General features: G+C 39.6%; 1 protein-coding gene across 7 annotated transcripts in view; it reads right to left on the bottom strand.

Annotated features, from left to right (window-relative positions):
* The window catches only part of TUB (TUB bipartite transcription factor), a 168,711-nt gene that overhangs the window by 41,975 nt on the left and 98,994 nt on the right, over positions 1–27,742 (bottom strand). For all 7 annotated transcript variants that reach the window (XM_071808927.1, XM_065838504.2, XM_065838500.2 and 4 more), the window contains exons 2-3: positions 9,099–9,150; positions 7,527–7,689 (exon numbers count right to left, since the gene is read on the bottom strand). In XM_071808927.1, coding sequence (XP_071665028.1) covers positions 7,527–7,689; positions 9,099–9,150 — 215 coding nt within the window. The remainder of the gene's footprint in view (positions 1–7,526; positions 7,690–9,098; positions 9,151–27,742) is intronic.

Raw genomic sequence — 27,742 nt, forward strand, 5'->3', positions numbered from 1 at the left:
TGTTCACATGGAAAATTAGTTTCAAAGTAGCATGCAACGAAAATGCAGATGAGCATAACCATTTGTATTTATAAGAGTGCTTGCACACTCGTGGTCTTAGAGGAAGAAACAAACAAACAAAAAAATCTATGAATCATAACTTAGCAATCCCTGCCACATAAAAAGCCGATGTGCTAAAACAAGTGGTTTTGATCAGTACATTTTAAGAATGAAGTGACTGAAAAAAAATCACACAAATAGAAAGATTTTTTTAATGGATACATTAAGAATCTGTGCAGTTTGGAAAACACCTTAGGTAGAAAGAGGCTGAACCAGACAATGTGGTATGTGATGCAAATCATTAACTCAACTGTATAAGGCAAATATTAATTCCATTTACCAACATTCCCTCAGCAGTAAAAATGAAATCCCGAATGAGTATCACGCAAACAAAGACAAACTACAGTTCAGTCAGGGTGTACCTTAACAAACCAATGCAAATTGGTTGTCCTTACTGTTGCCTGTGATGCCCTTCTGTTTCACCACAAAAATAGCTTCCTATTTTACTTTGTAAAGTTCTAGCCATAGTGCATCCTGCTACTTATTTGTGCTGTTGTTCGTTATTGCTTTATTTGATTAACTTAGATTCTGAACTGGTCTAGCATTTCTACAGCCACCTAGAAGACACGGTATTCTATCAGAGACATTCAGAAAATGGACAAAGCCAGTCTATTTTCTAATACGATTAAATATTTTGATTAGTTTTATATAGACAATACAATTAATTAAATACAAGGGCCTGAATTACGGGAAGGACTCTGGTATGTCAGGTACTATTTAATCACATACAAGGATTTGATTTCTGCTTCAAAATGCTTATAATCAAAGGCAGTACCCTGTCACTAATAACGTAGTCAGATTCCAGATTCCCAGAAAATTAAATTGCCCATAAATTCCCTATGGCTCCTTGCAGGTTACACATCTAACACTGGTGTGTTGATTTGGCTGATTTTACAAAGGTGAAAACTCATAAGTGAAACTGAATGCGAACAGGCTGAGAAGAAAAGGAACAAGTGTACATGCTGCTGCTTAAGGACATTATCAAAAGCTCATTGCTATAAGGAGATTTCCTCAGAAAGAACAAAAGAAGGAATTAAACAAAAGATTCTTCTTAACCCCCAGATATCTGCTGTCTGCCCCTGGGGAGGGGGAAAGAAAAAGAAGCATGTGAAATGGAGAGTTAATAGCAATCAATTATACTCTTTGGGAAAGCAGACAATTAATAAGGAAAGCTAAAAATATCCATGAAAAACCTCTGCCAAGAAGATTAAGGACAGCAAGAAATGACATAATTATTTTGTGTATCGGGGCTCTGAGGGCATGAGTGGGCTTTAATTGCCCTGACGAGCCTCCCTGGGGGCTTCTACTCCCTCCTTCTGATGCTGTGGGTGCTGTGTCTCCTGAGAGGACCCCGCCACCATGCCTGGGCAGCTCATCCGCTCCATGGACCCTTCCTCTGTGCACCACAGCCTTGTCTCCTGGCTTCGGTCCATCCTTCGCCATGTCTGGGACCACTGAGGATCCCAACAGCAGTGGCCGGCTCTGCCCGCCGTGCCTGGAGCTGGTGGGATGGTGCCACATCTGCCAGGGCATTGCTGGGGTCACCCTCACCTCCTGGCCCCTGCTGCTCTCTGACGCTGGGATTGTCAGAGCACAGAAGATAATGGCTAGTTGTGAAGCAGTAACTGAAAGTAAATATACTTTAAGTGGAACCTGAAAGCAAGGAGAAAGGAGGTTTTCAAGCAATTGTGAGCAATTGCCTCTAAAATGCCTTCTCAAACCTTCCAGCACCAAGAACAAAAACACCTCTAAACCACTTGCTACCCACTGCTCTCTGATCCTTGCTGCTGGGTTAGCTTGTTTATTTTGGAAATGTTCTGGTGCAGCAAGGACTGCTGATAAATCAAGAAGATGCTTTAAAGGATGAAGGCAAAGAGACTGCGTCTGAAAGGGAGATGTCAGAATGTATGCTTATTGGAAGTTAAGTATTTTGCCCACGTGATACTTGGAGTGCTGCCTGATCTCTCAGTATTAGTAGTCTTGAGCACAGAACATTCCTTGCTGTCTTCAAAAAATAAACTAATACCTCGTCATTTCAAGGTCACTGGAAAACAGGGATGACAAGACTCTCTTCTGATGAACATGCAAATGTATGTTTTTTTAAATTAACGGTTAACTGATGTCATCTTATAAAGCTGACAGCTCGATAGTCATCAGAAAATTCTCTCTCATCATTCACGGCACAGGAGCAGAATGACACATCAAATTTAACAACCCAGAGCTATGACTTGTCATCAGAAGTTTGTTCAACACACCACATGGCCATTACATCTAGATGAGCTGCCCAATGTCAAAGGAAAGTAAGAAAGTAATTTTGTCTTTTTACACATGGTTAGGCTAAATCTCTAAATTGAAAGTTGCCATGTAAATTGCTCTGAGAGCATCTAATTGAAAACATTTTTAATTTCAAGTCTTAAAAAAAAAATAAAGCCACAGCTGCAACTAAGTATGGTAATATTAATGAAAGCATATCTGGCACTCATTCAAAATCACTTCCTTCCTCAGTGCTGTGGAAAGAAAAATTGGTCCCCAATGGAAATTCAACATTTTCACAGAAGTAAAATTACTCTTCTCTGTAAAAATGGGCTTTCATCATTTGCATTAAATGTAATTAAATAATGAAATTAAATTGTTGCAGTAACTAGTGTATCTCTGCATGCTACTTGGCTCCAGGACCGCTCAGCTTGTGTTTGCGAGCCAGATTGAAAAGAACTGTACTCATAGCCGAATTTTGCAATGTCATATCAGGCTAAAATGTTTGTTCAGGTTTTCAAAAAACTTCACGAAACAAGTGGTGTAGAGATACATGAAAACAGACCAGCAGATGTGACTGTGAGGCATTACGAAATGGCAAGCAAAATTTAATACAAACTTTAAACAAACAGGTAGCAATATGTCTTTATGAAGGATGCTGAATCAAAAATAAATAAGAACACAAGAAAGACAAAGCCATTTGTAAGTGATCTCTGCTACAGAGAAGGATTAAATTTATCCCAGTGAATAAATGATTTTGCTGTCTTTTATATACAATGTAAAGTTAACAGCAATACAAAATGTTGTTAATGGTTCTTATTTTGCTATTTATAATGAGGAAATAGTGATGAATTGTATTTGGTACTGCAAGAGAAAGAGGCATTTATAATATTAACAACTGGAGCCAAACATAATGGAAGTTAATGGAAGGATACCTATTGCTTGAAATAGCAAGCAGGTAATTTATGGTCCAACCTACAATCCCAAAATTATGTTAATACCTCCATTTCAGTGGGGAAAAAAAGAAAAAGGAAAAGAAAATGGACTTTGCATTCATCATTTTACATGTACACTTTCTATTACCTTCATATACTCAGCTTTGGACTTATCGGGAAATGCTGCCATGAAACTATTTCTGCTACTGTGCCCATGTTTCTAGATGCACAGATTATAAAACAAGAGGTTCTGTTCCCATAAAATATATCTCTATAATCCTTTCCAAGTGACAAAAGCAATTTCCTGCATGCTTGGTCCTACCTTATGTACAGATGCTGACTGGCAAGCAGTGCATTACTGCTGGGTAATACTTGAGCTCAGACTAACCCCTCATAGACTAGAGTGCCAAGAATTCATTTTATCTCAGGTTGGCCTGTCCAATCTGACTCATGTCAGTTCTTGCAGATAACTCAAATACTTCTGTTGTTATTAGTTAATTACGCATTATCCCAACAACCAAAAGGTTTTTAAAAGGTATACTGCACGCACATCATTTACAAGCTACAGGATCTGAAGACTTTTACCTGCAGGTGACACATGGGCACAACTAAGAAATGGTCTGTCTGAAGACCTGGGCATGCTGAATTCTGCAGAGCCTCTTCCTCGGTGGAAGGGCACTCATCTCCTTGAAAGTCTCACAGCATCCAGGGAATTACTAGTGACACTTGCAGGGAACAGAGATACCATTTCATCCTACCAACATGTCACCTCACTGCTTTGAAGGTACCCAGGAAAAAGTGTGGTGATCCTGGCAATACTTCTTACTCTGTGGAGACAGGCTTTCAGCAGAGCCATTTCGTTGTTAATTAAACTAAAAGAAACTCAGAAGAGCCCTGTACCTGCTCAGTTTCATGCTGAATTAAACTGGTCTCAGCGTCTTCAAACCTGAGCAACACAACAGCAGGAAAGCCACATCTGTATTATCCCCTCTGTGAGCTGCCCCAGCTGAGCCCAGTCACAGCCCTTAGTTAATATCCCTCTATCCTACTGCATCTTAAGCTGATTTTGTGCTTCCCTTTGGCTCCAAGCTAGATGAAGCAAAACACCCATGCAGCGAGAGGATGAGCAGCAATCACCCTGCAGAGGTCCCAGAGCAGCCAAGGGCTCCTTTATGTGGAAAAACTTACGATCGGCTTAACTAGTGAAATATGCTGTTCCACTATATCTACCTAAAAATAGCTCACCAGGCCGACATTCTATTCCATAACAAAAGTGACTTTGACTTTTCACTCCACACTCTGATAATTATTCTGGAACGAAATGAGTTTTTATTCTAGAGTAGAGTTGCCCATCAGGGAACCATTGCAGCACAGATAACTGCATCAGAATAAGCTATGGCAGTATATGAAAGAAAATTTCCAACTGTAGAAAGCTTTACGTCTCAGAACTGTTGAGATGTTATCTCTGACCTACTTTGCTCAAAGTACCATAGAGATATCTCCACACAGGCGTCCAGTTATTTGTTGAAATCAACAAGTACTTTTGTGCTACACAGAATTAGCACAAGGGAAAATAAAAGAGAGTAGTGGAGGATGATAGGTAGAAAGAAGTGTTCTTTCTGTAGCATTTGCAGTACAGGAATTGATTTCACAACCATGCTCCTCCAAGCAATGTAGTTCATTCAGCAGACCAACAACTCCCATCAAAGAGTCATTCTTAGCTTAAAATCAGCATGCCCGTAACAGAAACAAATGAACGGAAAAGAGCAGAAGAGTTCTTTAGAAACAGTCCAGATGTCTCGTGCATCCGACACTCCCACATACAAATGTTCACACTGAAGGGGAAAAAAAGTGCCAACCCTGAAGCTGAATACCACTGTTAAAAATGGCCATCAAAACCCAACTACAGACCATGAAAACAGTGTAACTGAAGACACTACGCATATTCCCAGAGAAGACCACACCAAAAAAAAAGACACTTCTGGAGTTCTTACAAGATTTTCAAAAGCAACGTTCCTAACAAAGAGTTTTACAAGGCAATGAAACACTTTACTAGGTAATTAAATTGTCCTCATTTGGCTTTTGCTAACTGCACAGTTTATTACAAGGACAGCTGTCCCCAGGGATTAACAAACTCTGGGTTCAATATGAGAAACATTACCATATTTATTTGCTTTTCTGAAATCTAATGAAATCTTGAGAGGGTTTGAGAGGCAAATTTAGAACAAACTGATCTAAGGAGAACAAGGTAGTAAGTATTCCAGTAAACAGTGTGGTATAGCATTACAGGAAGGGTCACTTTTACCTTAAGAGCACAGTTAATCTCAAGTCAGAAAGTCCACTCTGGTGCAAACTGTTGCAAAATTTAGCTCAGTTGATGCAGATATGAAATTTGCTACCATTTGTGGGACAATAACGTCTGTTTCTCTGATCTGTGGAAATTAAAATCTTGTTCAACTGACAATATAGAAGGTTTAGTATGTAATGGCACCTTGCTACCATAAGATACTATTTCTTAGATAAGTTCTGCACCTTTGATAAGCTACTGAGTGAAAGAAGAAAGAAAGAAAAATTGTTTTTTCTGATTAATTTTTTTTTAAATTATGCTAAATCAAATTCTTCAGTCAGACTGGAAAGAAATCTAGTTTCATCTTCAAAGTTTTCTATCCAGACCCTGAGAAAATGACAGTAAAGAGGGAGAGATATTACTAATGCTTTTAATATGTATTAGAAAATCACAATTAAAAGAATACCAATAGAAAAAAGAATTCTCCATCAGAAATCACTTAAGGTAGCCTATCTGCTTGCAGAAGTAAGATAAAAAAGGTCCGTCATTAATGAAGCCTTAATATTTAATCAATGCAATTTCCAGTTTCTAAAAAGAAATGCAGTAGCTGTAACCACACAAAAAAATTCCACCAGTTGCAAACCAAGGGCAGAGACTCTGAAACCTGCATTTCTTGCACCATGATTAGTTAGTCCAGTAAATATCTGCCATCACCTTGTAGACAGATGTGACCACCAACTAGTGGAATTATAGGGCAGACAAAAAGAAATACGTGTGCATCATACTTCACAGAGAACTGAATGATGAATAAGATTTTGTCTGTTTGTTTAAGAGTAGGACACTGATTGGTTTGGGTTTTTGTTTTTTTCCAGAGGCAGATTCACAAAGGCACCTTAGGTTTTGGGTTTTAGATGTTAAACATTAAGTACTCTGCCACCGAGTAGCATTCCCAACCTGAAAACAGCCAACTGCATTCCAGTGCCAATAGATTTCAGTTCATGTCCTCCACTCCCTTTTCCTCCTTGTGATAATTCTGTGTAACACATATCCATCAATACTCAGGGAATTAAGCCTTTTGCTATTGAGGCTTATGAATCCTTTATAAATCAAATTTGATTTAACGATCTGCGTGACAAGAACATGTAAAAATCTCTGTTCTCTAAAACTCTCGGAGATGTCAGCAACCTGGAACGAGACCTACAAGAGACCATATTTAACAAGGGTTACCCAAGCTTCCCTCTTGGAAATCCTGAGGAAAAGTATACACCTACCCTCATTAGGGGGCCAACAAGCAAGCGCCTTAAGAGCACAGAACTAGGTAATGGCTGGTTTCCTTAGTGTTTATTTCTGATGATTAAATTATTTGAAGTCTAACAATACAGAAATGGTATTGTAATTTTTTCCCTATGGCTGTGATACCTGAAGTGTCTCTGTCCCTTCTGGATTCTGTCATCATTAATAAGAAAGCGCAGACCACATCGTACAAGCTTGAAATGTTCTTCTATACCTAATCACCGATTTTAATGAATCCTGCAGAAACACTGTATCTTTGAAATGATTATATTCAAACTTAGCTGAAATTAGTTAATAGCTTTCAAATTTATTATTAAGCCTGTCAGGCTTAAGCAAAATTATGTGCAGACTAATAGATTGGAACAGTATAAGTTTTACTTCAGTAGGAACCAAGGCTGACCTTAACTATTCATGGCAGAAGGAACAAGCCACTCTGGCTTCCCTACAGCACTGAGCTGGTAACCAGTTACCTTCCTCCCTCCTGTTAAGCTAGCGTTGCAAGTTCTGATGTTTTTATCCCCAAACACAAGTGAACAATATGAATTATTTACTAAAAAATCCAAAACAAAAACCTTCGTTCTCATTAGCACAATTTAACATGGATACCATCATACTATCACTTGCAGTATATATACATGCAATAGATCATATTCAAATACCATGATATATGGTGCTGCTGTTGCTGTTAAGATACGACTCAACCAATGGCGCCTGTTCTTCCGAATGCTTCGTCCTGCGTGTTCTTGTGCGACTGTCCACATTGGACTGAACCATTAATGGCTCCTGGCGCTTTTTTTTCTGCTTCTGTTCCAGCAATGCTCGCTGAGGAAAAGACAAAGAAAAGCATCTGTTACTGAACTCCAAACAGTAGCCATCTATGATGAAAAACAGTGGATGTCTTCACACCTCCAGTTTTCCAGTGGCAGCAGTTGACAAGTGGGATATTGGAATATTGGGTTATAGGAAATCTTTCCAAAAAAGCACAACCAACCCACTGCTAAAACATCTTCTGCTGAAAACAGCAAATAATTAAAATAGATCTTTCTGCGCTGTCTACCAGCTGTCAGAACTTGCTTGGAAATAACTCCTGGGAAAACAACAGTGTGAGAGAACAGGCTGTGAAGCAATGGGAGGGTATGCAGAGGCAAGAGGCACGAATGCCAATTTAAGTTTCTGTAAATTAAAAGCAGGTAATCTGTAAACTAGAATCAAGTGATAATGCTGGACATGAGCCTAATTTAACAACTACACAAGATGAACTTAATTAAACACTTGAATTTTTCAGCTAGACCTGCTGAAAAACAAAAGCTTCAGCATCGGATGGCACCATAGGCAGCTCTCTCTTTGAGTCCTCTTCCACAGCCTCAGAGAACTGAACTGTTAGTTTTACTTATCTGTTACCTTACCATTTCCCTAGTCCTGTACAGTGATTTTTTTTTTTTTCTTTTAGAAAGGAGATGGAGTAAAGCTGAAGGACAAGAGTGGATATTGGACTCTTTCAGCTCCATAAGTTCTGTGGACTTCAAAACAATCAGAATCTAGTGCAGGATTATGGTGTACATAGAAGGTATCTGAGTTGGAAAACAGGATGCTGGTAGACATGCAAGCTGATAAAATAATGGCAAAAGAAATGTACAGAAAATCATAAAATTAAACTCACAGCTTTAACTACATGACAATGTTTCATGAAAAGGGGACCACAGAAAAATCAAAGGAAAAGAAGAAACTTCAAACCCCATTAAAACTTGATGGCAAAATTCCCTGAGATTTCATGGGACAGATTCTGAATCTGTTTCTTGTATGGGTCATGTAGGAATACAGTAGCAAAACAGGCAACATAGCACATAGTGCCGCCAGTTTACGGCCACAAGGGCTAAATCCATGGAACGAAAAGGAAAATATGTAAAACCTTCATGGTAAACCTCGGTTGGCTGGCATGTCTGCCAGAACCTCTTGTCATTTCTAGTCCATCAAAGGGGTAACAAATACATTCTAAGTCAGCTTAAAACAAGTCCAAGGCAGTGAAAATGAGAATCACTCAGACCACAGTCTTAAGGAAAATTTTAATGGAAGTCAGACTTCTAAGTAAGCTGCAACCCACAGACTTCTCTTTTGCATTCCCTAATCAGAGGATGCAATTTTCCGTCAATTACCATACATATATGGCAGTGATTTCATTACTCTGAGATCTAGACTTTAGAGAGCAAGTAGGTCCCCCACCAAAATCTTACCTGCCTGTCAAGCTTCTGCTGACGCAGGCTGCTCCCCTCATCATCCAGAACACTGCAAAGACAAAGAGTATGTCATTGGAGCAAATCTGCCACTCAAAACAACACCTAACAATAATCACTGGAGCAAACTTTTGCAGGAGTTCCATATGGAACTACCACTATGTTCCATGGAAGTTTGCCCACCCTAACCTGCAAAGGTTGGCTCAAGAGAATTTAAATGCAGTTCATGAAAAACTCATGTTCTCATAAACTTCAATAAAAATACATATTCAGCCACTTTACAAAGAAATGCAAAATCCACAGTCTATATTTTGCTTTCTTCTCCACTGTCTTCTAATGCAGGATGTCAATGTATACAGCAAGGAGGTTTGATTGAAAACTTGCATATAAAGCATATAAAAAGTGAGGAGTGTAAGGAAGCTCCTTAGCAACTCAGTAATATTTAAAATTAGAGAAAATTAAAAATGTGTAAAATTACCTGTCCAGTCTTTTGCACACTGAAAACCAGAATTTGTTCCTGAACATCTGAAAGGTCACACTGATTGTCATACCCTTCAACTTTAGAGACTGGCAAGACAAACAGCATTGTGCATTGCATATTTTATTCTGCTAATTGTTGCTTGTTGGGAGATCAGCTCCTGCACATGAAATCACTTTCATTAATTAGATGTTAAAAACTAATGGCATTGGAATCAGAAAATTATTTTTGTGAAGTATTTTATTAAACTACTGACTACACTTCTGGAGAACAAAGGTCTCTATTGTAAGAACATTATGGTTAAACATTGAGCACAGATAATTAAATCTTTTAAACTGTAATGTATAATCTACAAGGAAAATAGTTCTATACAACACAATTTGCCTCTTACAAGCAGAATTCTTTTTCTCTTACAATGCATTTTTATAAAAGATTAGCTCCTTTTTTATAACCACTCTTAACAATCAAAAATTTTTTAAAAAAAGAAGAAATCCAGGACAAACTAATCTGGATTCTGACCCACATAAAACCAAATTGCATTGGAATGGAAGTTTCATTAAAAATGTGAATTTCCATGTATTAATAGAAACTCTTTAGGAAACAGTAACATCATAGTAGAGCTGGATAGGATGGCTAATAAAGGCATGCAGAAGGCCACCTTTCCAATGCCAGCATTATCAAAGACCTATAATTACACATTATTGATAGCATCAGCCTTTTACAATTTGTAGTCAGGTTGTATGTTACAAAAAGCTGATGTCCCACAGAACGAAACTATGCTGTACTAGTATCTCGGGTAAGAAATGACACTGTCTCTTGCAGAGGTAATGCATTACTTACAGTCCACAAAAAAAAAAAAAAAAAAAAAAAAAAAACAAACAAAAAACCAAAAAAACCTCACACTCACAAAATGTTCTACTTTACACCAAGCATTCTTTGTTCAATAAATTACAAAAACAAGTTATAAAAGGAAGACACATTCCTCCACGGTAAACAATACCAGTTTTGTTTCAGGAGCGCTCACTACAACTGCAATACATATTAGCTTCACTGCTAGAAACTAAACCTACCTAAACAGATACCTTTGGCCAAACAATTCAGTAAAAGATGCCTAAATATAAAGTTGCAGGCTTAATGGCCTGAACAAATCTTCCTCATTAAAGACAATGCTTGAAAAAATCCAAAACCATGTAATGATACTAATACAGACCATAAGAACTGCAGGGGCAGCAATGCATGGACAGAGCCAGTATCACTCCACTCCATCAGTCATTTGCAGAGCTAAGGAGAAGACTCTGATCTCATCTTCTGCTTTATAAATCAGACTATGCTGACTCCCTCAGATATGTTAAATGAGCTATATATACACATCTCAGACATTCCCATAAACCACCAGTTCAGTAATTATCTTTATGTGAATATAATGGCTTTCAGTGTTAGGCTGGATTGGCTATAATTCTAAATTCTGTACCACCGACAAGGTGTCTATGTACTCCAGATGACTCAAACTTCCTCTGCTTTCCCATCATGTCATATCCTGGCAGAATACACTGCACGGAGCAAGGGAGCAGGGAGATGTCCTCAGTCGGGTTCTAAACCTCACCTGTGGCTCCCGGTGAAGCCACCACAAGTTAAACTCAGGTTCAGGAAAACAAGCAAAGATCCCTCAGGTCTTTTTATGCCCAACGTTACCAGGATAAACATGGCAGTTTAAGTAACACCATAGCAAATGCCAGTAAGAGGAAGGGTGTGATTTGCTTTGACTCAGCATTCCATGAATGCAAAGGAACTATCAGACACACCAAAGGACTGCCAAAAAAAACAAACCTCCATCCAAAGAAGTGTGGATGCTGTAATGCTAAAACACCTCTCCATGTTGCCCTTCTACTGCAAGACGTTGTTTTTGAAGCCTCTGAACACATGCGATCAAAGCTGACACCAAAAGCAGCATGCCTTGAAAAACAGCTCACAAGTTCATCTGGACCTTCCAGGAACTTCTTGCATCCATAGCTTTTGGATGGAGGTTCTCACTTCATATTCTATAAAGTTCTGGGTTGTTTTCCACAATTCTTGTGTAAATATGCATTAACTACAAGTCTTGCATTATTTAAGTCATAACATTCAACAACTAAAATTGAACTCCAGCTTTCTTCAGTGATAACAAGGTTCAGCAGAATATAGTGATTTCAACAATTCTCACCCCCCCCAGATTATTGTACTTGGACGAGAATGCCTTACTCCCACCAGACAGACACACCACTCTTTTGAACCTTCCACATTGTAAAAAAGGCCTTAAAAGTTATCTCATTACCACCAACTCTGTCTGTTTTAACAGTTTTGCAATGCCAGTATCAGTGAAAAGCTGCAGTTCTGCCTTAATGCCTATATAATTGTTACACAAGTCCAAATGAAAAGAGGATCCAATTTAGCCCACATGTTCACAGAATCATAGAATTATAGGATGGTTTGAGTTGGAAGAGACCTTAAAGATCATCTAGTTCTGATCTCCCTGCCGTGGGAGCAACCATGTTGCTCAAAGCCCCATCCACTTGAACACTCCCAGGGATGGGGCATCCACAGCTTCTTTGCGCAGTCTGTTCCAGTGTTTCACCACCCTCATGGTGAATAATTTCTTCCTAATACCTGATTTAAATCAACTCTCTTCCAGTTTGGAGCCATTACCCCTTGTCCTATCACTACATGCCCTTGTAAAAAGTCCCTCTCCAGCTTTCTTGTAGGTCCCCTTTAGGTACTGAAAGGCCACAATAATGTCTCCACAGAGCCTTCTCTTCTCCAGGTTGAACAACTCCAACTCTCAGCCTGTCTTCACAGGAGAGGTGTTCCATCCCCTTGATGATCTTCATTGCCCTCCAGCTAGAATAGCAGAACATTCTAGTTCAAGACCATGTATTTTGTTAATATTTTCTACAGGACTGATGGACTTCGGAGCTGCTGATTAGCAGCCAATATTTCACACTCCCTGATTTTCAATGGAAGAACTCTCCTGAGACAGAGTGACTCCCAAGATTTGCCATTAAGGGACATCAGGTTTTTAATAACTAACTAAATAAATAAATTGATAGACAAATGAATAAACAATAAGCTTTGTTCCCGTAGCAGTTCCATCTGACCCCCACTCCTGCTGCCTTTAAAGACACCTGAAGCAGACTCAGAGATGCAAATGTGTAACCACCACCGACCCTTTCTCACACTTCAGTGACACCTTGCAGAAACATTTAGCAGACAATCATGCCACAGCGCCTGGCAGTCCACGCACTCTGAGAGATGCTCCAGGGTCCAAGAGCAGAAATACAGAGAGTCTATCCTGTTCTTTCTTTGGAAAACACAAAAGTCGAGGAGCAGAAGCACAGCTGCTGCCTTTCCTGGTCTTTGGAAAAGAACAGAAATCAATTGTTCTTTACTCTGCAAGACTAGTGCATGTGGTGAGGACTCAGCTTATCCTGCCCTGTTTCAGAAGTGACCATGGTTTCATTGCTCAGTGGTCCAAATAACAGGGACGGTCAGAGACTGAAGGCCCGGTATAGTGGAAAAACCATGGTTGTAACACGGCAGGACAGCTACAGGAAACAATCTCAGAGAGAGTAGGGCTGTTAGAACAATTCTGCTGATGTTTTTGATGTGATGCTAGAAAATCCCGGCAGCAGCATGAAACTCAGTCAGTCTTAACACAGAAATATAACTTTGAATTATTGAAGAGAATGCATACATATTAGCAATCTGGTGAGCATGCTGAAGCATCCTGAAGATCAAGCAAGGTTCACTTTTACTCCCATTTGATCAAATATCATGTATCCACCTGGCATCTTGGCTGTGGCTTTGACCCCATTTAAAACAAAAGACAATTTTACACTATCTATAATATCATAAACAACACTTCGGGTTTGCTGTAATAGTCTTGTCAAAACTCAGTTAACAAATCAGAGCTTATATATATTTCCTCCAGAGAAGACCCATCCATCTGTACATAACTTGAGCAACTGACCCATTAGACCTTACTGGATGTTGGGCTTAAGAAGTCAAGCCTATAGCTATGTATCTTAAAGATTCATATTATCAACCTGGACCAAGGCTCACAGAGACCAAAGTATTACGTTTAAATAGCATGTTTTCACCTTTTAAACATGGAATTTGATGCAAATATCCCTGTCTCCTATTTTCTAAAGGGAAATACTTTAAATGAACCTTTTTGTCAAAGTATTACTTTCATGTACTGCTGCATGTCATAATGAAGACAAAAATACAAGCAAGAATTTTAGTATTCTAAGCTCTTTGTGATTTATATTTCTTAAAAATCATTAGAAAGAAACCCAAGACCAATCAGGTTTTAAGGATGAAGCTTCATGATTACATGAAACTCCATGATAAACTTCTGAGATGAAGGCAGGAGCTTCTGTAAATCAACATCTTGCTGCATTTTACTGCAATTCCACAGGGACTGATTTCGATGTAAGTAAAATTGGGAAAGCCTTAATTCAAATAACAACACATTTCACAGCAAGCACTTCACTTTTACTGTTTAAACAATTTCAGTATGCCATTGCAAGAAAAAATCGCCAAGAAGAAATGTTTTCAATTAGAATGTGCAAGTTGCATGTAGTCACTGATTATGACACAGTAAAGAAGCTCTATTGTTTCTGCATGAAAACGAGGCAATGTTTTTGTTCCTTCCTGCTTCACAAAGGAACATTTTCCATGACAATACCTTTTTTACCAGGACAAAGGTCCAAAAATCGCATCTATCACATGTCTGCAGCCCAGCACTCATTGCAGTGAGAAGCGTCCTGGTCATACAAGCAAAGACACATACTGCCACTAAACTTTCATACATGTTTAAAAATGTCACCCTTGCACCTGTTTCTGCTGCTTCATGATAAAACATTACTAACAGCAGCATCCAAAAACTCCATGTGAAATCAGGGACCTTTGCACAAGCAAAATGAATGTTCATAGTCAGGGGAAAATCCTGAGACTAACAGTTCACATTATAAAAAGATGAAGACTTAGATAAGAAAATATTACATCCATTTACAAGACCAAACCAGAGGCAATGGGAAATTAGAGGAGATATTTTCATCTCAAGTTTCTTCTCCCATATTGTCAACTGCAATTCAAAAACAACGGAATGATCAAACCAGATAGAAAGAAAAAATTATATACCATGGAAGACTAATCTTCAAGATCACCCAGATCTTTGCCATGCAATTCTTGCTGTGAATAAAGCTGGTATGTTGCTATGTTAAGAGAAGCAGGTTATGGGATCTTTTAGAACAAGGTTGATTCAAAAGGACAAGAATGGGTGTAATATGCCATTTGAACATTACGAAGTCTAAAAACATACAAAATAAAATTCCTGCAAAGGGATAGCACTCGGTTTATTGGATACCATCTGTTATATTCACCAAATTACACTTCTCTATAATCTCTATACTTCCATAAACTCTCTGTAGTACCATAAAACCCAACTGCTCTGGATAGCATTTCTGTTAAGCCTTTAGAAACAAGCTTTCCAGCAGAACAGATGAAATGCTGCTGTGAAAGTAGTGTACTGTGAAACAGGGTCAGGGACCTGCAGGCTGAATTCACGCTCTGGAGGGAATGGCCCACAGTTAGGTTCTTCAAATAAGATAATTTTGACCAACTCCTAACCAGTGAAGCCAGCGATCTCTACAAAGTCCCAGCATCTGGGTCGGCTCCCCCATGTATGCTATATGCTGAGTTCACCAGAAGCCTCTTGGGTGAAGATTATTATATCAGACACACACCCTAATCAAAGACTTTTAAATGAAACAAATCACTCCAAAAGACTGTGAGGGCTCCTCTCATGCTGGGAATCAAGGTTTTCTCAGCCCAAAGCAGTTGCTTCATCATCTGATTTAGAGTGAAAACTTCAGCTACTATCTTTATAGTAAAATGACATCTAAGCCAGGAAAAGTCGGGCCATCTTCTTCATTGAGGAGCAGCCCAAGGACATTCAATCCTAGTTTGCTCTTCTACTGCCAAGTGCAGCAACAGCAGAAGCTCTTGGATTTTTCACACGCCATATTCATATGGCAGAGAGGACAAGAGCCGACCACGACTGGTTACCAGCGCACTGACCAGTACAGCACAGACACCGCAGCTGCTGCAGAAATGAAGATTGCATTTCTCCACGTGAAACTTCAGAGGAATAAAATTGTTTCACTGTGACTCTCACACAGTAAGTAAAAGCATGCGGGTCCAAGAATACAGCATTGCTTCCTGCCTGTGCAGCTCTTCTGAAGACTCATAAAAGGACTAAAAGAGATAAAGCAAAAGGACATGGATAAAAAGGCAGGAATATGAACACAGATACTTGTATCAGAATTATCAGCACCAAGTCAGCCAAAGAAACAAGATGATGCCATGCCAGTGAGGCAAATGGCACTAAAGGTAATGTCTACAGGGCAGATGGCTGAGAGCAGAGACTGAATTTTTAGTCACACAAATAATTGCAGAACCAAATGCTTTGTTTTCTTTCCAAATCCTGTCTGGTAAAGTAGCTTAAAAATATTTCTGAATTTCTGGTCCTACTTGCTTCAGGGAAGTTTATCTAAATGTCCATTGTACATTAAGATCTATGGCACTCATTATGTCCATCTAACAGTTCTGGTTTGGGGATTTAAAAAGAACAAAACCAACTTTTTAGTACTCTGTATTTTTCCGATAAGTCAATGCAGAACACACATTTGTTAATATTTTTCTCTTCCATCCTTCCTCAGTCGTATGATAAGTATTTGCACCCAGGCAAGAGATAACATTGTTATGAACAGCCTGGAGGAGACAACTGAGTGCACCCTTGTCACATTTGCAGAGATGACACCAAATTGTGGGGACCAGTCAATATACTTGGGGGTGGAGCTGCCATCCAGAGCGACACTGATGGGCTGGAGGAATGGGTCAACAGGAGCCCTATGGAATTTAACAAGGACAAACGCAAAGCCCTGTGCCCTGCACCGATACAGGCTGGGGACCACTGGGCCAAACAGGACCTGGGTTCTTGGTGGATAGTGAGCTGGACATGATCCAGTAGCGTGTCCTGGCAGCAAAAGCAGCCAACAGCATCCTGCGCTGCATTGACAGGAGTACAGTCATCAGACCAAGTGAAGTGATTAACAAACATCCTTCCTTCCTCTGCACTTGTGAGACCCCATATAGAAAACCACATCCAGTGTTGAGTCCCCTGGTACAAGAAAGATGTTGATCATGTTGAACAAGCCCGAAGGAGGGTAACTAAGCAGATCTGGGAGCTGGAGCGTTTGTACTGAGGAGAGGTTGAGGGAGCTGGTCTTGTTCAGCCTGGAAAAAGGACAACTTTGGAGAGACCTAATCACAAACTTGTAATACCGGGCACCCAGAAAGGTCGTGCGGTCTCCATCCTTGGTGTTTTCAAGACCCAAATGAATAAAGCCCTGAGCAACCTGGTCTGACCTACAGCTGACTGTGCTGTGAGCAGGACACTGGACTGGAGAACTCCAGAGGTCCCTTCCAGATTCCGTGAATAGTGTCTGTGCTTTGGATGTCATACAGAACTAAAACATCAGTGTCCCAGCTGAGGTAAATGGCAGATTATACAGGCAGATTAATTGAAAGAAAATGTAACAACAGGAACACACATTCATAGGTTTTTTTTCCTAATTCCACATAGATAATTGTTAAACTCAACTTCAGCCAAATCCTCAGGATGACCACACAATTGTAATTTTCTTCTGTTTTAATTAGCATAGTTCATCATAAGAGATCTCCCATTGTTATGACTTCAGAGGTATGTGAAACCAAAAGAAATTGTAGAAATCCAATATAAATGTTTCACTCAGAATGAGGTTTTTTAAAAAATAAATCAACAGAGTCAGGTAAAAATGCATTGAAAGGTGGGTATATTACAGGATATACATAACCAAGCACTGGCCAAGGGCAGATAGCCCAACAAACTCTCAGTGCTGAAGGGAACAACAGGAGCTCTACTGATACTGTAGATATCCTTTGTATTAATGAGATCCAGCTTTGAGTTCAATCAGGAAACTGCTATTCACCTTCCAAGAACAAAACCAAAGTCACTGGGAAAAAGAAACTATAGTTTAGGATCTGAACTGTCTAGGCTGACAGCTTTCAAGGAGGATGGTAAGAAGCCAGGAAAAGATCTAATAAGAGGAAAAGCAAAACTATTCCCTAAAGCACATTGAATGTTTTAAATAACCTGAACTATGGGGCTGCTGCTATTGCCTTGGAAAGATCAGTTGAACTATTATAATATTGATACAGATTTGTCCTCTGCAGTTACACAGGGGTGAATAAGATAGCACACAGCAGTAAATCGCAGGTAATGAAAATAACACCTAAGGGAAGAGTGGGCTATTTCTTGCCCTTCCTCAACACAAACAAACTGAGTGCAATGTTAGAAAGAAAATCTATGTCCTGGAAGAGGTGAATTTACTAAATATGAATGATGAAGCACAAACATACAATAGCCTTTGGATATTATGTGAGCTACGCCAAAATTATATTTAAATTAGATAGATGAGCAGTGCCTGAACAGAAGCAAATTGGAAAAACAAACAAACAAACAAACAAACAAACAAACAACAAACTTGACCTGGAGATACACTACCTGCAATGCAGATGGATCCAGATGAGAAATAAACACATCGCTGCCAGCCACAGCAAAGATCCAGCCAAACTGTCAGATTTCTCTCTCAGTACCAAACTTCAACCAATCTCAATCATTAAAAAAGTAAAATACATGCACTAACAAAACCAACCCACTAATGTACGAAGCACCTGACCACAACAAATAACAAAAATTAGGGAGAAGTATTGTCTGGATAAGCAGACTGTTCTTACATACACTGTAGAACAGTAGTTCTCTGCCTGGACCTCCAAGGACCACGACAACTCTTCCACTCCAGTACTGCTGCACTGGTAAAATGTCACCTAGGACAGACCTCTGTGATTCTGATATGGAAAAGAACATGAAACCACTGCAATCAAGAGAAACCTGCGTAAGATGACTGCTGGTTTATTTCCCTCCCTCTCTTAAACCTGTTCTATGAAACATGGTTTTCTCCAGCTGGCAGCATACTGGACCTACATTACATCAAACAGTATAACCTTCCAAGACATCTGTAAAATGGGATTAACAAGTCTTAATACCTCTTGGAAATAACTTTGTGATGTAAGAATGAATCATTACAGTACAGTAACTAACCTAAAAACAATGCTGACCTTTAAAATACTAGTATTATAATAAAGTGTTTAGCAAACAAAAGACTGATCCCAAGGAGAGGGTCAACGTTGCAGGTGTTCAGAGGGGCTTCTCCTGCAGTAGGTGTGTGAACACAGCACACATATGTACACCAAATACACTGCTGCTCAAAGAGGTATCTGAGGTCATACACTAGTGCAGCAACTTATCAAAAGATCCCACGGCCTACCAATGTGTTTAGGACGGGATAGGAAGAAGATACAGTTGTATTTATTAGATTTTTAAAGGAACGGTAAATTTAAGCTATCAATTTATAGAAAATGTGAAGGTGAAAGCTGCTTTAACAATCAAAACTGAAGAAAAATACAGTAAGAATTACAGCTCTGATAGGAGACGTGAGTGAACAGCCAAGCTCCTTTTTCCATTTTACAGGCGGTTTTACGGCTTCTATAGAATACAGTTTCTAAGGGAAGACATGTCACTTCATGATAAATACTAACCTTGAAACAAAATATTTTGTCACTTTCCCCCCCACACATACTATCTTTATAATCCAATCTAGTATTCATTTGCTGGAACTGAAGAAAGCAGATTTTTCATTTTGGTTTGAGTTCATTCTCTGGAATTACTTTCTATATGAGTAGCAAATTCTGACATCCCTGGACAACCTTTTCAGTGGAAAAACGAGTTTGTGAGATCCTGATGCCTGAGTATACGATACAGATTTGATGACCAGTAAGATGTTGATGGCTGGAAAAAGTAACAAACATAATTTGGCCTAGATTGGTACACAATAATGAAAACTAAGTCATTATTCCTAACAGAACTCTATTCAGATGAGGCACTTAGTCCATACAGTCTGACCCGCATACTTGGGCCCTGAACAACGCTAATTGAGTCTAACGAAAGTGTTCCCACTCATTTCACATGGCATAAAAATATACATATGTATGAACCCTTTCAGGTCAGGACTTTTAACAATAAACTCCTGGAGACAGAGAATTGTTTTCACAATGTGCATATACAGTGCCTGCACAAAAGAGACTCTTTTTCTGAGGAATTCTTCCAAGTACTAATACAACCTTAGAAAAGCACAGTAACAACAAAGTTGGGATGGGGACTTTTTCCTGTTTTTTTTTTTTTTTCTTTAATGAGACAGAGATGTTCACTCCATTCTAAAACATAGTAATGTCTACAGCATTCAAAGATAATTTTAAAAGAACCTACATTCAATCTTTTCTGATTTATCAGATCCCTCTGAAAAGATGATCTTGTGAGCAAGCAACCTGAAGAGCATTATTCTCCCTCGACCTGCTGATCACGCTTCTTCTTGTTGTGCAGCCCAGGATCGGGTTGGTTTTCTGGGCTGTGAACACACATTCCTGGCTCATGTCCAGTTTTTCATCCACCAGTACCCCCAAGTTCTTCTCCACAGGGCTGCTCTCAATCACTTCATCCCCCAGCCTGTCTTGGTACTGGGGGATGCCCTGGCCCAGGTGCAGGACTTTGCACTTGGCCTTGTTGAACCTCACACGGTTCATGTGGGCCCACTTCTCAAATATGTCCAGGTCCCTCTGGATGGCATCCTGTCCCTCAGGCATGTCAACTACACCACTCAGCTTGGTGTCATCCACAAACTTGCTGAGGGTCACTTGATTCCCCTGTCTATGTTGTTGATGAAGACACTAAACAGCCCTGGTCACAGTATGGATTCCTGAGGGACACCACTCGTCATTGATCTCCATCTGGACACTGAGCCATTGACCACTGCCCTCTAGATGTGACCATCCAGCCAGTTCCTCATCCACAAAACAGTCCACTTATCAAATCCATACCTCTTTTATCAGCTTTTTTTTTTTTCCTTTTTGCTATGTTAAGTGATTTTCTCCACATCTGTGTGTATTTACCAGCCAAGGAAGCTGAACTACTACAGGCAAATTTCTGCCTGTGTCATATGTCGTGGTTGAGACGGACAAATGACAGGAAACTGACACAGGCAGAAATTCTTGCTTTTCCTTCTTGTTTTTTTTTTTTAATTTCTACTGTAGAGCTATGTGAAATGACTTGCTGTAGACATATATAAATGGAAAAATACAAAAACCTTTTAATTACTAAGAAGTGTGATGACTTGATAAAGGTAATACATTATCTGCTCTACCCAGCTTGACCTCTCAACAACAACAAAAAAATAAGACAAGATGTTACTCCCTTATATTTAACTATGTGTACACAGATATATGTATAGATAAAAAAAAAAAACAAACCAGAACACAACTGGGAGAGAAAATCTGGAAACCTACTATTACTGCTAACCTACTAATTTTTTTAAACAGTTTGGAAAACTATCCTATTAACTAGTATGACTCGAATGTTGGATACTTTCAGCATTGCACAGTGTATTGATATAACAATCCTTCATTTCAAGATGAATCATGGAATGTCCTGAGTTGGAAAGGACAAGAACATGTGCTGTTCACAGGAAATGAGGATTGTAGGAAAGGCTGTGGCAGAGGAGTCAGACACCATGCAGACTCACAGCTTCAGAGAACTGGGAACTGGTGTCCCTAAAAAGCTTTGGATTTCCAGCTGAAAATCCCCCCTGCAGTATACAGCTTATAGTAGACACAGTTATCAAATTACTGGAGATTTAAGAGCTAATTATCATGACCCAACTAATTCATATTTCTAACTATTTCTAACTTTTCCAGATTACTGTTCCAGGTTTGAAAACATCTTTGCATGAACAGCCCATGTGGTGCTGTACAAGAAACTCCATTGGTCCCACACACAAAACCTTGCAGACTGTAGATCACCATTTGAAGAGAATTTGAAATATTTGAAGAATATTTGAAGTAAACTGAAAATGGGGTCTGATACACACACACCACCTAATTTTTAGGGCTCTGATCCTGAACAGACTAATTAAACTTGTTATTGCTGGAGAAAAATTTTGCCATCTGAGCCAACAGATCACTCAAGTGGCTGAGTATTAGCGAAATAGAAGCTTTTAGCATGTGAAGTGGTGAACACCAAAAGAAAAGGCTGATAGCAAATCATTAATTTTTACCTTTGTTTTTTAAACTGCTTATCAAATATTCACCAGTTCCATCAAACAGTAACCAAAAAGGAGAGAGGAAAAAAAAAATGACAAAAAGAGTAAGATGCTTTTTCTGATTGTTTTGAAAACTCCCAGGACTCACACAAACATTCTGCACACATGAGTGAGCTTTTCTTTAAAATGAAGCATCCGTAAGATAATTGGTTTTAAAAAGGTGTGTCAACTTCAGGTATATTTTTTCTTGAATTGGCAAGCTCCTGTCATCTGTGACAAAATATCCAAAGGCATTAGATAAAAAAAAATTTCAGCATTTACCCAATCTACTATTTTTTAAACTGTTCTTACCCGACTTCAGCATTATTTTTCTTTCACCATGTGGAAATTGCTAAGCAAATAGGGTACCATGTTTTATAAACCAAAGAAGAGCTATCATACAAAACAACAAGCATTCTTTGCCAGTCATGTGCTTCTACAGATTTTCAGTATAATTTGACCTCTCAAAATGGATAAATGATACAATATCAGCATGCTATCCAAGGAATTAAGCAGTATCATTCGCATTAAGGTTGTGCCATTAAGCCCTGCACAGAGTGTACAGAAAATTTAGGCTTAAATGATGTATTTCTAGATATTGGTAGAAATTACAGTTCTCTAGAATCAGATTATAATTACATAGGATTGCAAATTGTACGTTTGTCAGTTCCTCAAAACAAAATGGCTATCAAAATCTGCAATTCTAATGGCTGTTTTCATGCTAAACACAGATACTGAGAACACTGCAGTTCATTTACCAATTAAGACAAAAATTGTTTCACTTGTCCTTTTCTTCTCTTTCCTCTAAGATCCAGGCATATTATGAAACCACAGAAAGACAAAGATACATTCACTGGCCAGAAATAACATTGGAAAAAAATCTATTTACTCTTTACTTACTGCATAGAATAGACAAACTCTCCTTTTTAAAACATAATTCAGATGTACGGAAGATTGGGTATCACTGTGTTGGGATTTTTTGTTTCTTATTACTTCCTTTGTTTTTTAAAGGAAAGACGAATGATAGTCCCACACTGAATTTCAATCTGTGGAGCTTAAACCAATCTTCAATATTCATATTGTGAGTACTGTATTCTGTGTATTTACAACTTGCCAAAAATAGCTTCAAGAAAGAAAGAATAACCAGAATCTACATTTGCGTAAATGTCACTTTCCATGTATTCAGAAAAAAAGTGCAAATTGTTTCCCATCCCAAATGTTTTAATAATACAAATTTTTAAGTCTGTATAAAACCTTCTCCATTTCTAATTTCAAAACCTGTACAGCTTTAGAGAGGTGTCACTGATGAGAGCCAGGCTTTTGGTAGCAGATTTGTTTAAGCATGACAGAAACAGGTCCTGAGGTAATTCAAGATACTACAGGTCTTGGATTTTGTGCCTTCCATTTTTCAACAAAGAAAACAAGCATAATGTAATTTGCTTCAGTGTGTCTTTTAAAAAGCCTAGAGATAAACCATCTTTGGGTTTGTGTAACTAAGCAGATCACAGCTGAAGTAGATCAGGTTAACTTCTAAAGAAAGGTTGTGTTGACAAACAGTAGCAAAGTTTATCAGCACTTTTTTGTGGATACAAAAGCACAGTAAAACATACAAAGCTAGGAGACTGACAAGCTTGTGTTTACTTGTGAAGGCTGGAGCATTAAGACATAACGGGTTTTTGTTGAACAAAGAGCTCTTCAGGTGCTGTGACACCAGTAGCGAACCATTACAGGCAAGGGCTTTTCACCATCCTTTTCTTTTTTTTTTTTTTGAATATGTGGCTGAAGTTGCCATTTTAATTATTCCACTTCACCTGCTCAGATGCCTGTTAGCAACAATTACAGCAAAAGCGATCCCCACCAGGGACAGAAGTGCCATATACAGCCTGTCGGTAGACACACTCCTGAGCCTGCTAGTTCCCTTCAATGAAACATCTTCAATTAAAATCTGAGTAAAATGTGAACAGAAACGTGTAATTATCAGACTAGTTGTTGATTTTCTAGAGGAGGAAGCAAATCATACCATGCAAGTAGAATTTAATTTAAAACATCTAGGTCTTTGTTAGAGAAGTATTTAAGTTTTCTTCTCTATCTCACATAGAACATGTGTATTAATGTTATATTTTGCATAAGAGTAGAAAACAGAAAGCAGTGAACAAGTGTATCTCTGGAAGTTTCAAGAAGAATTCTCATTCACAGGGGTTCTGTAATAAAAAATGACCAGTGTTACCTCTTTCTAAGTCCAACAGATTTTGTGATGAAGGTGGCAGCTGGGTAGAAGCAAAGACCTTAAATGGCCTCTCTGTGGAACGGAAGGTTTTGGGCTCAGCTCAATAATGTTATTAATGAGAATCCACACAAGAAAACATTATGAATGACAGCTATAGGAATACTGACTTTGAAAGTTGTACTGACCCTAGGATCATTTCTTACGGGTATGTGCAGAACATCTGTGCCAACTTCAACACATTATGAAGAAAGTTTACTGTGTTCATTTTTTTCTTGTCTACACGTGTATAGTTCTTATTATCTTAATTAGATTCCTTATAAACAGACAAACAGAAATACAAAAGAAATAAAAAAGATAATCTGTTTTAGAGGCAATAAGGATGGAAGTGGAAGACAAAGCAAATGTAATTCCTTCCCTGATCTCGCTACTGAGTTTTTATCCTTCTGCTGTATGTGCAGTGTCCCCATCGGTGACACCGGGGTAACACACCAGCCTCTGCACGGCCGGGTGCTGCACCACAGCTCCACATCAAGGTGCATCCAGAGCACTCAGCTCTCAAGCCATGGCCATCCCGTAACCCACCAGGTGTGTGCCAGGAAAAGGAGACAACAGCTGGAACAAGAAGCGAGCACACATACTCTCTGAGAGAGGAAGCTGTATCAGGCAAAGCTGGAGATGTCTTTTAACCACATCAGATGTAATTAAACCACTTCTGGCACTGTGGGAACATATTTCCAAATGCATTTGAGTAAAGCAGAAAGTATCATTTTAGCTGTTGGACAATTAAAAAAAAAAAGTGAAAATAAGATCCCCCTTTGGGTCTGATCAACACATACATACCAGCAGATGTTTTTCTGCTCCTCTCAGATGAATATGTATGACTGTGTATCTTCTTGTTTCTTTACTGAACACTAATTGCCTACTGCACAAAATGTCTAATTGCTGCAGCATGTGATCACTGTTATTTGCACATTTGTTGCAGCTCTAATATTTCAACGCACAAGCCGTGAGTTTGTGTTTGTTGTAGGACACGAAGTTACAAGGTGAGCCATTTCAGCCTGCAGGATCATCCACTGAGCGTCAATCAGCTTCATTCTGTCAGATTCGGAGGGCTCTGTTTCCTTGCTCTGTCAGGACTCAGCCAAAACTGGAACAGCATGAGGAGGAGTTCAGCCCAGGAATTACGGAAAGAAAGCTGCTGGCATGAGTAAGCCAGAAACATGTAAGCCAACAACAGCTTCGTCTACATGACCCTTCTGAAGTGTTTACCATTCCGGGATAGCATTGTACTCCAGTGCAAATGCTCTTTGTCCATGGACAGCTGGGAGTATGCAGCATGCTGCTCTGGACTGCCGGCCCCATGATGGTGACCACAGCAGCGATCAGAGTCTGCTTGCCCAGAGGGCTGAAGATACGTGGCCTTGCAAACCGTGCAGCTCCCCACGGAACGCTATTTTTTTTTTTTCAATTTAAGTTGGAAAGGACCTTTAAGATCATCGAGTTGAACTGCTACACTGCCAAGCCCACTGCTAAATCATGTCCTTAAGAACCTCATCTATGTGTCTTTTAAACAGCTCCAGGGATAGTGACTCAACCACTTCCCTGGACAGCCTGTTACAATGCCTGATAACCCTTTCCATGAAGTTTTTCCTAATATCCAACCTGAATCTCTCCTGGTGCAACCTGAGGCCATTTCGTCTTATCCCATCACTCATTACTTTGGAAAAGGGACCAACACCCTCCATGCTACAACCTCCTTTCAGGTAGTTGTAGGCAGCGATAGGGTCTCCCCTCAGCCTTCTTTTCTCCAGGCTAAACAGCCCCAGTTCCCTCAGCCGCTCCTCATCAGATTTGTGCTCCACACCCTTCACCAGCTCCTTTCCCTTCTCTGAACTCTCTCCAGCACCTCAATGTCTTTCTTGTAGTGATGGGCACAACACTGAACACAGGATCAGAATGCGGCCTCAGCAGTGCTGAGTACAGAGGGACGATCACTGCCCTGGTCCTGCTGGCCACACTATTCCTGATGCAAGCCGGGATGCTGTTGGTCTTTTTGACCACCTGGGCACACTGCTGGCTCATGTTCAGCCGCTGGCAACCAACACCACCAGGTCCTTTTCTGCCAGGCAGCTTTCCAGCCGCTCTTACAGTTGACCTCCGCCCATCAACCCATCCTGACCAGATCCCTCTGTAGAGCCTTCCTACTCTCCAACAGATCAAAACTCCCACCCAACTTGGTGTTGCCTGCAAACTTAGTAATGGTGCACTCAATCCCCTCATCCAGGTAACTGATAAAGAGATTAAACAGAACTGGCCCCAATGCTGAGCCCTAGCGAACACCACTCACGATCGGCCACCAACTGGATTTGACTCCATTCACCACAACTCTTTGGGCCCAGCCATTCAGCCAGTTCTTCACCCATCGAAGAGCACACCCATCTAAGCCATGAGCTGCCAGTTTCTCCAGCAGAATGCTGTGGGAAATGGTGTCAAAGGCTTTACCAAAGTCTAGGTAGACAACACCAAGAGCCTTTCCCTCAAACACTAAGCAGGTCACCTTATCACAGGGGTAGATCAAGTTAGTCAAGCAGGACCTGTCTTTCATAAACCCATGCTGACTGGACTTGATCACCTGGTTGTCCCATATGTGCTGTATGATGGCATCCAGGATGATCTTTTCCATGACCTTCCCTGGCACCAAGGTCAGACTGACAGGTCTGTAGTTCCCCAGATCCTCCTTCCAGCCCTTCTTGTAGACGGGCGTCACACTTCCCAAGCTCCAGTCAACTGGGACATCCCTGGTTAGCCAGGACTGCTGATAAATGATGGAACGTGGCTTGGTGAGCCACATCTGCTTTGCCCTGCTCCCATGTGCTGACAGAAGGACCTTTGCTTGAATCTGCAAATCTACTTTAGAAAGACTTGATGACAGTTCCTGGATGGAAGCATAGACCTGAAATCCTGATCAAATATTTATTTGCTTTATGATTATGAAAAGATTTCATTTAAGAAGAGCTGGAAAATAAGGAAATATTGCCATTGACTTACTGACAAAGTCAACCCAACCAATATTATGTCCAGGTACCCTCCCAGCAGCACACGCTATTCTCCCCAAAACCAACATTAGCCATTTGATAGGTCACTGGACGGAACACTGCAGATCAAATTTCCAGATACAGGGGACTCACATAAAGAGGGAAAGAATGTCAGAAACAATCTGAATAAGTTTCCTTAAGTATTTGGTATCATGAGAATACAGAGGTAGGCATTTTGTGATGTAAAAAGAAAAAAAAATGTCTTTCATTTCACAAAGTAAATAACTTAGGGAATTATTAATAGTGAATCAATCATTGTTAGTTATAGACCTATTCTAATGAAATGAAAATAAAAAATACAGAACAATATCATAGCCATTTTAACAAAAAAATAGCAACAAGACTGAAGTCATCACATGCACGGTGAAAATAAAAATCATACAGAACACCACCTTTCTATTTACTATTTATTGCAATAGCCAGTCATGTTTGGCATTGTTAATCCAAGTCCATAGTAAATGCAATTGCAGAGCCAGCTGTAAACTGAAACCTTTTGGGCTGAATTTTCATCCCAG

This window comes from Patagioenas fasciata, chromosome 5 (assembly GCF_037038585.1).
Source record: "Patagioenas fasciata isolate bPatFas1 chromosome 5, bPatFas1.hap1, whole genome shotgun sequence".
Classification (NCBI taxonomy): domain Eukaryota; kingdom Metazoa; phylum Chordata; class Aves; order Columbiformes; family Columbidae; genus Patagioenas; species Patagioenas fasciata.